Here is a 13,004-nt window from a genome sequence, read left to right on the forward strand (position 1 = left end):
CACACAAGCCATGAGCCAAGCCCTACTCAAAGGTCTTCATCTTCAGAGCAGGAATAGATCTAAAGCAGGGGAGGGGGGTTTCTGGTAGTCGACCTTAGATGTAGACGATCATCTTTGGCAACACAAGATTACAAACATCGCTGCACAAACATCTTGATTATCAGATGACCCAGAACACCACGTGCCTCTGTGTGAAGGGGCACAGACTCTCTGTCGTACTAAGGTGCAACATTGTGGCAGTTTTTACAACATTTGTCAATACTTGTATACTTTTAGTTTTCATACTTGCTAATCGGCTAACCCGCTCGTAGCGCTGCACAACCCTTTAATCTAGTTCTGTCTGCCCTTAAAGTGACATGCAGACTCTCCACGAGGTGAGAGTTTCAGACATAGAATTTTTAAAGCAGGCAGCCTCCTATATTCTAATCTTCATTGTGGAAACATTGCGTGGATCTGTAATGTATTTATGAGGCTGCTGAAAGCCTTTTCACCGCGAATCTCCTCACATGTCCCAGGTTTCCTTTTGTGAATTTGTGGATCAGCCATTCACACCTCACTCTAAAAGCCTTACACTCCATCTGTGCATCACTGTTCATCATATATGTGTAATGGGTGGGAGACCATGGGTGGAGGAGAAGGCTTGACATGATACTCGGCATTCCCTCTGGGAGGGATCAGACCACACCACAGTAATACATTGTAAAAGGTTTGGAGCAGCACATTGCAAGAGTCATATCTGTTGCTTGAAGATAATCCCGTGTTGATTTGTGGAAATTCCCAGAACAAATTAAGCTTGTTTAGCATTGATAGCATACTGTCCCTTTGTGACATTTATTCTGTATTTATGTGACATTTGACTGCACTCATTTCCTGCGGCTCCATCTCCATCCCTGTCTTTTCTCCATGTCTTCCAGGTCACACAGGACGGTTTATACGAGTGGTTTTCTGTACCAGTCTACTATTTGTACTGGCTCACATCTGCTTCCAGACAGTTCTATACACATATCCTCCTCTCAACACTGCCATTGGTGATAACTGTTCCCAATGGGACACCATAACCAGACATATAGGACTGTCCAGGTAAGTTACCAGTGAGGTGCACGTTTTACTGTCAAGACAATAGTCTGATATGCTGAAATCTGACACGCCCATATATTTGGTCAGTCAGAAAGGAGACAGGACCAGATTAATATCACCTGCCATCACAAAGAGGAGACATGTAGGATATTTTGGGAAATCCGTTGCCTGCCTTAGCCTTCACATATGCATGTGTGTGTCTTGTAGGCTTCCATTGGATGATCCTTGGAGTGTGTTACGCCTTCTGGTTCCTGACCTGGGTGTGTGTGTGGTTGCCTTGACAACGATCATCCTCTGCAACAAATTGGTCAGGAACAGAGAAACGGTGGCGGCTGCCAACATCACATCGGTGAGTCATGTGTCCGGAGACCCAGGGACTCTAGGAGTCTGTTTACACAGTCTTTGATGGCTGTGCTGTTTTATGAAGACTATACTGGGTGATCACGTTAGTAAGCCTAATTTACTCAAGTAACCTTTCCGAAAACCATAGATAGATTAGACCATAATTTTATAGTCCAAATACTGGCTTGGAAGGCAGAGGTCCAAAATAGAAATCTCTCCCGTTCTCCGGAAATAGGCAGTACAAGGAGTAAAACCGTCTGTTGGACAGGGACAAGAGACCAGGTTGGTTTCTGAAACAGTTCCTGCGTCACTGCTGAACAGTCTGCTTCGGCCCTGACGAGCAGACGAGAAATGCTTTAGAGCTGGAGGACATAACCCTAGATGTTGTTTTCATGTGTGGACTTTGGTTGTGTATTTATTGTTCTCGTGCAGTCTCTGCACTTGCACGGTCTCTAACTAAAGGAAACCTAATAGAATGTGAGACGACCCTGTACTATGATAACTAACATTTCAGAGGTTCCGTTCCCACCGCAGCTTGAAGATTATTCAGAAGAAGAAAACACACAAGAGGAGGCTGAGGAGGATGAAGATAAAGAGGCATCAGAAGATGAAGAAGAAGGAGAAGGCTCATTACCTGGTGACCCTGATGAGGACGTTTCCACAGCAACCAGAGCCAAGCAGCTGGCTGAGCGTCTGAAGACCAAAGCTCGCAAAGTACTGCGGGACCTCTGGAAGGTGTTGGCCATCGGCCTGTTGGCTTTGGCTGGTAGGATCTGTGTTACAACATCACTCCCTCAGGCTTACACATGTTACACAACACAGGGGCAAGACGCTTACAAAAGACAGTGCAGACACTGCTAGATGCTGCTCAATTCAAAATCTTAGGCTTGGATACGTTTTGACAGGGTTTTTATATTTAGCATAGGATGGTAACATTCATATCTAGAGACAGATGTTCACTCGACACTATTTCAAAATGATGCACAGGTGGAAACAATCAGGGACGGAAAAAGCAATCGGACCGGCACACAGAGGAAAGGAGGAAGTTTCCATAAACGAGAGCAAGGTTCATTTTCAAAATAAAACAGGAAATCACAAGACAATATAGACACGGGACAATCTGATTAGCACTGCTTATTGGACATAACACACTAGACCTGCACAATAGATTAAGGTGGTGAAACAAAAGTTATATGTATTTTACATAAATTACATTTGAGATTTTTTCTTTCTACATTGTTAAAAAAAGACAAAGCTTGATAGCCGTAGTGGACTAAAAGAAAAAACCTTTAGTCAGTGTGAATGTAGTCTTCTTTCCTAGGATTACACTGGTTTGACAGCTCGGAATCAGTATGTTGGACATACAAGGAATTTAACATGGTGGGTGGTGCATACATGAACAAAACAGAATACTTTACAAAACAATGACAATGGAATATAAAAGAAAATATAATATACAAATAAAAAATAAAGTGCACAGGCAAACAGATAACAATAATATACACATTGCTACCAAATCTGTATCTGCAAGTATCTGACCTCCTCTTTCTTCCTCCCAGGCATCACGCTGCCCTCTGCCTTCTCAGCCATCTACTTCCTCCTTTTTATTGGCGTGTGCACATGGTGGGCATGCCACCTTCCCATCAGTCACTTGGGTTTCAACGCATTGTGTGTGATGGTGGGCTTCTTCACGGCTGGTCACATGGTTTGTCTGTATGTGTACCAGAGTCTGCTGGTCCAGGCCCTGTTCCCCCCACGCAGTCTGTGGGCCAGGTAAGACTGTTGCACACTGCAGAAACTCAAATGAGGTGTTTTTCAGTTCGCTGTTATTGATTGAATTTTATAATCATCTGATGTAGTGCTTTCAACCTCTTCATTACCATAAGAATACTATTTAAATAAATCAACAATGGTCAGTTTACAGCGTGGAAGTCGAAATTATGACTTAAAAAATCAAAATTATGACTTAAGAAGTCAAAATAATGAGATAAAAAGAAATTATGACTTGAGATGAGATATGCGCATGCTCCTTCGTTGTTTGGTTGTAGTTTCCAACCCCTACTGACTACTATGTGACTACTCAGTGACTACTGACTACTCTGTGACTATTGACTGACTACTCTGTGACTACTCAGTGACTGACTACTGACAACTCTGTGACTACTCAGTGACTACTTGCTGACCACTGACTACTCTGACATTCCTCTAGTGATGAGTCAGTGATGCCTCTTCACTGCCCCGTATTAGCCGCTCTCTTTACACTTAAGTCAAACACATGCGATGTTCTCTGGGCAGTTGGAATGAAGCTTGTGTTCCTTCCTGCCAGGAAACCATTAATACCTATTAATAGAGTTCTTGCCTTGCAATGCAGAATGTGCGTGTGAAGTAAAGGAGGTGAAAACAGAATGTGTATGTTAGAGAAGGAGAGTGTTCTTTCTCGGCTGTTATGTGTGGAATGACTAGTGAGCAGGTAGATGAACAGCTGACGCTTTTCCTCTCCCCCTCTTTTTAAACTCTGCTATTAGGTATGACCCCGGCCTCTCTGTGAATCACAAAACAAGATAAAGCGTGAATAACTGATCTATTCAGATACTGTATTCTAATGATTATGCTTATCTAACTTTTTTTCTCGCTGTGTATTAACATAAATATTTGACAAATTTCATTCTAGCTTTTAATAAACATTTATCTCATCTCAACATGTAGAATACAACCCAAGTTAAATCATGTTTTTTCCATTTTCATCCTTAATTGTCCCAAGTGGGAAAGAGAGCATACTCATAGCAACATTAACATTATTTATGTCTCGTGGAAAGAGAGAAAAACATGATTTAATCGCACAACCCGGACAGCAAGACAAGGGGTAGAAAAAACGGCTTCATTAAAGGATCAGATTTGGGTAACAGGTAGGTAGTCAGTACAGGAAAACAAATCAGGAAGAATGCAGATAATAAACAAAAAGAAACAGGAAGAGATGTGTAAAACTGGCACGTTAGACACAGAGGAACAAAGGGTTCAAGTCCACCAGGAAGGGTTGTCATGCAGGGAATCAAAAATGAAAACAGAGAAACCAGAACATTCTGAACATACTCGTATTTGGATAGCACCACGTGAGTGATCATTTACCAAAAAATTACTGTAGAAGTGAGCTGACATCACTGCATCATGCACCAGAAGGAACATAATAAGCACCGTAACAAAACACTGAGATCACCTGAGCCAGCTTTTCTTTTCTTGAGGAGACATATTCTGAATGTAGCGATGTGCATGAGCTCAGTCGAATAGATTTGAGGAGTCAGATGAGAAAATGCGCCAGTTTCTGGAAAGCAAAGGGAAAGACACCACAGAACGATGTGAGAGGTCCTTTATGAGGGACATCGCAGTGCATGAACCTCCAGCTTCAGGGTGTGTGACCACAGACGTCTATGATGCTCTCAGAGCTTTCTGTGAGAGACTTGTGGTCACTTTGCATGTTGCAAAGCACCAGAAAACCACATCTCCACCGCCACGTTCTAGACGTTCGTGAAGGTGAACGAATAGTCGTCTCACTGTGGCTCTGCTACATGTGCATATATAATGGCCTCTACCTGAATATATTTTCTGTTTGCTCTTTAACCAATGCACCCTCTGTCCTGTTCAAGAAATGTTGACACCATTGGCCCCTGTCGTAGTACCAGTTTGAAGACCTCAACAGCATTTAGAAGCATTTTATTGTTGTCTTTATCCCCAAAACCTTCTAACTTGTTTTTTTGTATATTTTCATGTATGTTCCTGTTTAGACTCTTTGGTCTGAAGGACATCATCATACCAGGAAACTGCTCTTCACCCTATGACCTTAACCTTAATGCTGATCACGATTGGCCAGTTTACGTCAACCCGGGAATACTGTTCCTCCTCTACATCGCCATAGTAACAGTTCTCAAGACGGGATATCGCGAAACTCCTAACCAGGTATCTGCTGCTCTCCCATCACAAGGGGCTGACTCAAATGTGTCCATAGCAGAGGCTATTAGTAGGAAAAAACGTTGGCTTTTGATATGTGGATTGTTTCATAAATTGGTTCATAATTCTATGATTTGCAAGACAGTCCTGATGTGTGGAAACAGTGAAACTCTCTTCTGGTTAGCTGTTAATCTGCTGCTCAGCGATAACTGAGCGTTTGTTTTGCTAATTGTCACTGCATAGCTGCATATGTGACAAACAACATTTTGCATCAAAGAAAATAAGAACAATGTGGAAGTGTGTGAAAGTACTTCCGTTTTGGTCTTTGCATAAGTACTAAACTTTGAAGCAATTCTTACAACACTAAATAATAATGTTTTGTATTATAGATCCTGCCAGATGCAGGAGATATAAAATACAAGAGCTTTTCACATCTTTAATCTTTGCACAATGATTGTAGCACATTTTTGAAAAGTGTTTCTATACTTCTGTGTCCAGCAGAGGAAGCAACAGCACAAGATAGAAGACGAGGAGATACTGGAGTTAAGGTTATTGAATCCACCGAAAAATGATTATGAAGATGACACAGAGGTAAATATTCATCTCTATCTGTATTTAGTCATTCAAATGCCACCTCTTTAAGAAACGTCAATGAGAATGGAAAATTGACTTCACATCAAAACCTGAGAGTTAAATCGAGTGGAATGAAATTATGTGAAAAAGTCCCATTCTTTCCTCAAATGTGTTCACAGATCTGTGTTGGCGTGTTTGTCTGTTTCAGCTCATGCTGCTGTCCACGGCTGCAGAAAGCAGCAGAGGAGGAGCTACGGCTGGAGGGGAGGAGCCAGATCTGGGTAACAAATGCTACATTGTCCTCAGAAACCATCTGTGTAAATTAAACATACAAGCGCATGTCATTATATCGTTTGGACGAAGGCATTTTCATCAGGTTTGATGAACAGTGTATTTGTTGATGACGAGTGTCACATGGGTGAAAAACTGAGCCAGAACCAACGTCCAACAGGAATACCCTCTGCTCACCACCAACACATATATGAATGCTTCACACAGTTTAAACATTAGAGTCTTGGCTACGATCTCCACTTATCTGTATGAAAATGCTCCAAACACAACTCCAACAAGTTATGTCATGCAATTAGTCCAAAAAATGTGCACATGGCGAGGCTCGTGGAAGGTTCCTCTGTCAGAGCGGCAGGTCCGATGGTCGGACCTACCAAATCATGTTTTTTCCATTGGTCGGTGGTAGCTTGCAGTGGTCGGTGGTAAATTGCAGTGTTCGGTAGTAGGTTGCAATAGTCCCTGGTAGGTTGCAGTGGTTGGTGGAAGGTTCCTCTGTCAGAGCGACAGGTCGGATGGTCGATGGCAGGTTGCAGTGGTCGGTGGTAGATTTCAGTAGTCGGTGGTAGGTTGCAGTGGTAGGTTGCAGTGGTAGGTTGCAGTGGTGGGTGGTAGGTGGTACACATATATGTATATATATGTCCCTCTATAGTTGTTGTTGTTCTTTTATTGCGTTGCCATGCCTCTGAACATTACCATGTTCCCATCATCCGATTGGCAGGTCGCAAGATGTGACGCCACCTTCCTATCATATGAGCGGGTCGCATGATCTATCGCCACCTTTCTATGATATGAACGGCATTCTGAATACAGCGATATCTGTAACGTTTCTCTCAGACAAACATCACTGAAGCCCGAGTCAAATAACCACGGAGCAAATGAAGCCCGAGTGCCCCTTACCTTTGACTTCTTCAATGACATTATGAACTAGGGGGGAACTAGGGCTCAGGGTATAAGGCCTTAGGGGAGACACTGGGATTGGGTCGAACACACTCGCAGGAAACACACAACTGCAGGAAGTACATTCTTTTAAAGAAGATATGAAACAGGAAACCCAAGGACGACATCAATGTGAAAAGCAGGTATTCCCTGGATTGCTTGGATCTGGGAATCCAGGGACGTCCCTAAAGAAGATGTCTGACAGGTCTAGAAACATTATCCATCAGACAGGTTGGTCATGAACGAAGCAGCTGTGTGCATTTAACACCCATCACGGTGTGCAGCCTGCAGGGTCTGCATGTGCACGCTGTCACTGCTCCAGCACATATACAGGGCTGCATCTGATCGGGATTAATGGCTTTTTTACTGCTCCTCTAATCTCACATCTGACTGTAGTGGTTTCACTGTCTCCCCAAATGAATTAACTGTGTTATCATATGTCATAGAGATGATGACCACAACAATAAATAGTTTGTTGTTATATATATTAAGACGATTGTTGTTTTGGCAGAGGCTAGCCCTTCCAGTGGCCCCCACCAGAGTGAAAGCCCGTTCTTCCTGCTGGGAAAGGTCGTCATGCAGCAGAGCTATGTCTGTGCTCTCATAGCCATGATGGTAATTATCAACCATAAACCATGATCTCATACATTTGGAATATTATTTCATCACTTATAGACGACCGATGCAGTAGACCTTGCTGTCTAATGCATAATGACTACAGTGAATAAGACTTTAGTCCACAGGGACCGGCGTCAACACAAAGGAAAGTACTTGTAGTAACTTCAGTACCTTGCCTCTTGATGCTGATAATTCCTATGTCGAATGGACTAAACAGAGAGCCTCCGCTTGCTCCTCATGTGCTGTGTCCATGGTGTTCAGGTTTGGAGCATCACATACCACAGCTGGCTGACCTTTGTGCTGCTGTTGTGGGCGTGTCTCATCTGGATCCTGCGGGCCAGGTACCTGTAGCGCTGACACCACATGTTACATGTTACACTCCTTATGGATGCGTATGAATGTGATTGTATTCATGGATTCTTAAATGGATTTCATGAGTTGGGTTTGGTCTTGTTGATTTCAGCGTCCTGTAGTTGGACCCGGCTGTCCACTGCTCATTGTTTGCTGTGTCTTTGTGCAGACGGCATGCAGCCACACTGTGCTCTCCGTTCATCCTGCTCTATGGCCTGGCTCTGTGCTGTCTGCAGTACGTCTGGGCCATGGACCTCCAGCCTGAGCTTCCCACCACTGTGGGCACCATGAGTCTAAGACAACTGGGACTAGACAGAGCCCAACACCCCTGTTTGAGACTGGGTGCTATGGTAAGACGAGACAGTAAATACTCGGCGACGAGATCATGGAAAAAGTTGTGAAATGTTTTTCATTAAGTCAATATAGGAGGACTCATCTCTTCACGCAGCACTATAAACCAATGTAATGGCATGCTTTATCCACAGTTCTATGCCAGATTAAATGTGGAACGAGAGCCAAAGACAGAGCTCCGGATAAACTCTCACATCTAGAGTTTGTGTAAAGAGGAAACAGCTATGCACGGTTCCTTTACATCAACAACTTGGCTGTTTATGTTTATTCAAATCCTGTTTATTTAAATTACCGTTGCTGCAAAGTAATGTTATATTCTATTCATTTCAGCAGCAGAGATGGGTCATTTTTTGTAGATTCCTTTGTCATCTTTATAAAATTTCCAGTGAATTTGATTATCCCCCCCCCCCTCTCTCTCTCTCCAGCTCCTGTTTACTTTGACCTTCTGGCTTTTAGTGCGTCAGTCAGTGAAGGAAAACTTCAGCAGGAAGAGGAAAATGACCACACCACTACAGGAGGTCACTACAGGAGGTCAGATGTCTGTTACACACACACACACACACACACATTAAAACATGGTTATTAGCCAAGCACCCATTGTGTTTCACATAGCTGTAACTGTTGACTCTTCACATCCATTTTCCTGAGAGTGTTAATGTTCAGCGTTGTGTCACGGTCAGCGTTACCCTGCAGAGCATCAACATCTAACTCCTCCCCCTTTCCTTCCTCCCTGCTCAAGGGGGGGCTGGTGATGAGTCGGTGCTGAAGGTCCTAGGTGGCATGGTGATGGGCTGTTATGCCAAATACTGGATTTATGTGTGTGGAGGGATGTTCATCATGGTGTCCTTTGCTGGAAAGCTGGTTGGATACAAAATCATCTACATGCTGCTGTTCTTAATCTGCCTGTGTCTCTATCAGGTAGGAACAGGGTCACGGAGCAATGGTTCAGTCCCACCAGATGTTAATAAGCATAACACTCATTTATAGTTTATGAGTTAGTTTTCTGGTTTTTGACCACAAGTAGAATTTTATCAGGTTTTGTTGATAAGATTTGATGATGATGACACTGATGAAGATCCCTTTCCCCAGGTGTACTATTCTCTGTGGAGACGTCTGTTGAAGCTCTTCTGGTGGCTCGTGGTGGCCTACACGATGCTGGTGCTTATATCCATCTACACTTTCCAATTCGAAGACTTCCCTGGATACTGGAGGAACTTTACTGGTTTCACTGAAGAGCAGTACGTTCTTGTGTGTCTCCCCTCTCCTGTTGTCTTTCAGTAGTAGCATTGCTATGTAGTTTGTGATTAAACAGAAAGTTGACCCCTGACTAGTTCACTCCATTATGACCCCCACACGGATGGAGTTACTAAGCTGCTTGAAGTAGGAATAAGAAAGATAGACGTTGTGTGTATTGATGTGGAAATGTTCAAATGTAGTGGTTGAAAGACTAGAATTAACAGTGCTTTCACCATTTTGTCTTGTCAGGTTGGCGGCTGTTGGCCTGGAGACGTTCGCTCTGTCTGAACTCTTCAGCAGTATTCTGATCCCTGGCTTCTTCCTGTTGGCCTGTATTCTGCAGCTGCACTATTTCCACAAACCCTTCATGAGAATCACAGACCTGGAGCATGTGACACCGATACACAAGTAACACACCCCTCTCACTCCTGGCACCTTATTTAAAGCCCCAGTGAAACGGGAGTACGATTGGCTCTACTTTACCATCTGGCATGCGATTTATTCCTGAGTGAAACCCAATATCTCTGTGGGGGTTTGCTCACAAATTGGATTTAATCCACATCCATTGAGAGATTTTAATTAGATTGTGAGACACATTCTTTATGGTTAGTGTATAGCCAGCTAACATCCAAACACAACACGTCCTCTTAACTATGTCACTAAATAAATGATTCACATTTGTTTTCACAAACAAACAATTTATTAAGTTAAAAACATTATCAAAACTATCGTGAATTAAAGTCTTTAAGAATTCTAAGTAACATGAGCACAGTGTTGATGCCACAGTTGAACATTTAAATTCTGACACCTGCTCGTTTGCGACTATCATGGATTAACTAGGAATGCTCCATTTTCACTAATGATCCAGGAACAAACCTGATGATGTGGGACAGGGCTCTGAGGAGGATGACCAGGGGGCCGGCGTTGATGAGGAATCTGAAGACGAAGGTAAAAAACGACACTTTAGAAAACAATTGCATTTTAGCTTATTGACACATTAATGAGTAAATATTTGTTTCCGATATTTATTTATTTGTTTACTTACTACCACTTATTACCACGATAGTTGTGTATTCAAGTACCTGTTTAACTGAGCAGCACCTTGATGACACGGTCAGTTTTTCTGTCTATGTCGTCATTTACTGCACCGATGCCACAACTCATTCAACGCCCACTGTGGTTGTATTCTGAGAATATCTGAGAATAACAATTTCCCTAGGAGTCTTTGAGTCTGAATGAAATGAATCTTCAGATAAGTAGCCTGGTTAGACACACGCAGACACATTCTGCATCTACAGCATACGTTCCAACGGGGATCAGGTAATCATTAGCTGTTACAATAATAGCAACAGATCTTGTTCATATTTATACCGCAATATAAATAGTGCAGCAGCACCTAGTGGCAGTTTCTGGTGCTCGACTTCCCTTACTTCACATCTGTGGAAGCTTGTATCGGAGGCGGATTTGGTGGAAGACGTTGCTTTGGTCTAATCTGAGTTTAACGATGATGCATTTTAGAATCATTTTACCTGCAACCATCCAACAGCTCAGAAGGAGAAGCATCTTCTAATCTGAGTTTGGTTGGATGAGTCGGGTTGTTTCACCACAGCTTCTAGAATTAAAGGGAAATAATTGCCAAATCCAAATGACAGCAGGTGGAGGACGATGATCGCTCCGATGGATTTGGTGCATTGGACTCGTGTTGCGACAAATTTCAATTGTTGAGCAGGAAGTGGGGTTCACTTGTTGTTTCTTTTGTTAAAACATGTGTTGCTTTTTGATGATGTTGTATTTCTATGTGTTCCTCTTGTAGTCCCGTTGTTCATCCAGCTCTTCTCTTGTCTTCCTTTGCTCAGTGGAGTTGCTGCCCAGTAAGTGGGGGCTGGTGATGGACAGGCTGCTGGTTCTGTCCAGTAGGTTTTCTGACATTCTCACCAAAGTTCAAGTGTTTCTCTGGAGGCTTCTGGAGCTCCACATCCTCAAGATGGTGGCCTTCTTCTCTGTGTGGGTTTCACTCGAAGAGGTAATCTGTCTGTTTATCCATCCTTTCATCCATCCAGAATTTGAATTTTAACCAGTAAACAGAAATGATGTATTTAAAGCTGCTGCATCATCCAACCTCCATAAGACAAGCATTGAGCCAGCCATGAGTCTGAGAGCAGTGTTACCATTAAAACCTGAGGGGAAAGGGACATTCCGGGAAAATCTGAAATTGGTGGTGTCCAGACTGAGAGAATATGATTTTTGACACCACGGAAACAGGCTGAGAGGTTTTTTCCTACCACTCCATGAAATGCTAGATTAAATCATATATATGTATATTAGACCACATAGTTTGCATTAAGCAACATATATTATGATAAATCCCCAAAAGCCTTCCCTGAACTCTGTGTGCCAACATTGCTAAACCATGATACCAAAGACAGGCCTAGGCGATCATCACAATATGATAGTCGACACAAAGGGCGCATTGTGACCTTCACGTTGTCCTGTTTCCTGGTAGCCGTCGGTGATGAACCTGGTCCTGGTGGTGTTGTGGTCCCTGGCAATGCCCTACAGTCGCTTCGGGCACATGGCGTCCTGTTTGTCAACAGTGTGGGTGTGCGTCATCATCGTGTGTAAGATGCTGTACCAGCTCAGTGTTGTCAACCCTGCTGAGTACTCCAGTAACTGTAGCCTGGTAAGTCCCACATGCACACACATCAACAACACTTGTTCCAAAAGGCATTATAGTATGTTTGTTTAAGCCATCACAGTTACACTGGAAGTCAATGTATTGACAGAGTGAGAGAGAGTTACTGAATCAGCTTTTAGGACTGCACCAGGATGCACGAGTATCACACGCAGATCCACCCTCCCGGTTGTTCCGAAGTGAAACCCTTACACAAATATATTCATGTCTGTTTTGTCAAAATCATTTCAATAAGCCATCATGCTCATCATGGCTGACGAGTGTTGCCAACACTGTTCCCAAGTTACACACAGTATTAATTCAAAAGAAAAGAGAAGGGAAGTGAAGGCAGCGGTGCTCTTTGAGGAATAACTGAGGGGGGGGGCTTCCTGCGTTGATCCCCCATGAGCTGAGTCCTGCTCATGAGTGGGTTCCTTCTTTACAGCCTTTAACAAATGAGACCAACCTGCTACCTGAGGAGATGAGGAACTCCTCTCTGTATAAGGAGGCCGTGGACCCAGCAAAATGGTTCGGCATCAGGAAAGATGCCACGGCACTGGGATACAGCAAAGTATGTACCTGCATGGTTGTCTCCTTAGTAGCTGGTATGGCTCTAGTT

The 13,004-nt window shown here is 43.2% G+C and overlaps 1 protein-coding gene across 3 annotated transcripts in view; it reads left to right on the forward strand.

The window, feature by feature from the left end:
* piezo1 (piezo type mechanosensitive ion channel component 1 (Er blood group)) overlaps nucleotides 1–13,004 on the forward strand; it is a 47,079-nt gene that overhangs the window by 11,061 nt on the left and 23,014 nt on the right. For 2 of the 3 annotated variants that reach the window (XM_037465558.2, XM_062566477.1), the window contains exons 3-20: nucleotides 915–1,080; nucleotides 1,285–1,426; nucleotides 1,954–2,185; nucleotides 2,979–3,192; nucleotides 5,199–5,370; nucleotides 5,860–5,952; nucleotides 6,143–6,215; nucleotides 7,670–7,773; nucleotides 8,038–8,117; nucleotides 8,297–8,477; nucleotides 8,904–9,009; nucleotides 9,218–9,396; nucleotides 9,568–9,716; nucleotides 9,964–10,122; nucleotides 10,583–10,662; nucleotides 11,571–11,737; nucleotides 12,218–12,394; nucleotides 12,831–12,956. In XM_037465558.2, coding sequence (XP_037321455.1) covers nucleotides 915–1,080; nucleotides 1,285–1,426; nucleotides 1,954–2,185; nucleotides 2,979–3,192; nucleotides 5,199–5,370; nucleotides 5,860–5,952; nucleotides 6,143–6,215; nucleotides 7,670–7,773; nucleotides 8,038–8,117; nucleotides 8,297–8,477; nucleotides 8,904–9,009; nucleotides 9,218–9,396; nucleotides 9,568–9,716; nucleotides 9,964–10,122; nucleotides 10,583–10,662; nucleotides 11,571–11,737; nucleotides 12,218–12,394; nucleotides 12,831–12,956 — 2,600 coding nt within the window. The remainder of the gene's footprint in view (nucleotides 1–914; nucleotides 1,081–1,284; nucleotides 1,427–1,953; nucleotides 2,186–2,978; nucleotides 3,193–5,198; nucleotides 5,371–5,859; nucleotides 5,953–6,142; nucleotides 6,216–7,669; nucleotides 7,774–8,037; nucleotides 8,118–8,296; nucleotides 8,478–8,903; nucleotides 9,010–9,217; nucleotides 9,397–9,567; nucleotides 9,717–9,963; nucleotides 10,123–10,582; nucleotides 10,663–11,570; nucleotides 11,738–12,217; nucleotides 12,395–12,830; nucleotides 12,957–13,004) is intronic. The other variant, XM_037465559.2, reaches the window with a different exon arrangement.

This window comes from Pungitius pungitius, chromosome 13 (genome assembly GCF_949316345.1).
Source record: "Pungitius pungitius chromosome 13, fPunPun2.1, whole genome shotgun sequence".
Lineage (NCBI taxonomy): Eukaryota > Metazoa > Chordata > Actinopteri > Perciformes > Gasterosteidae > Pungitius > Pungitius pungitius.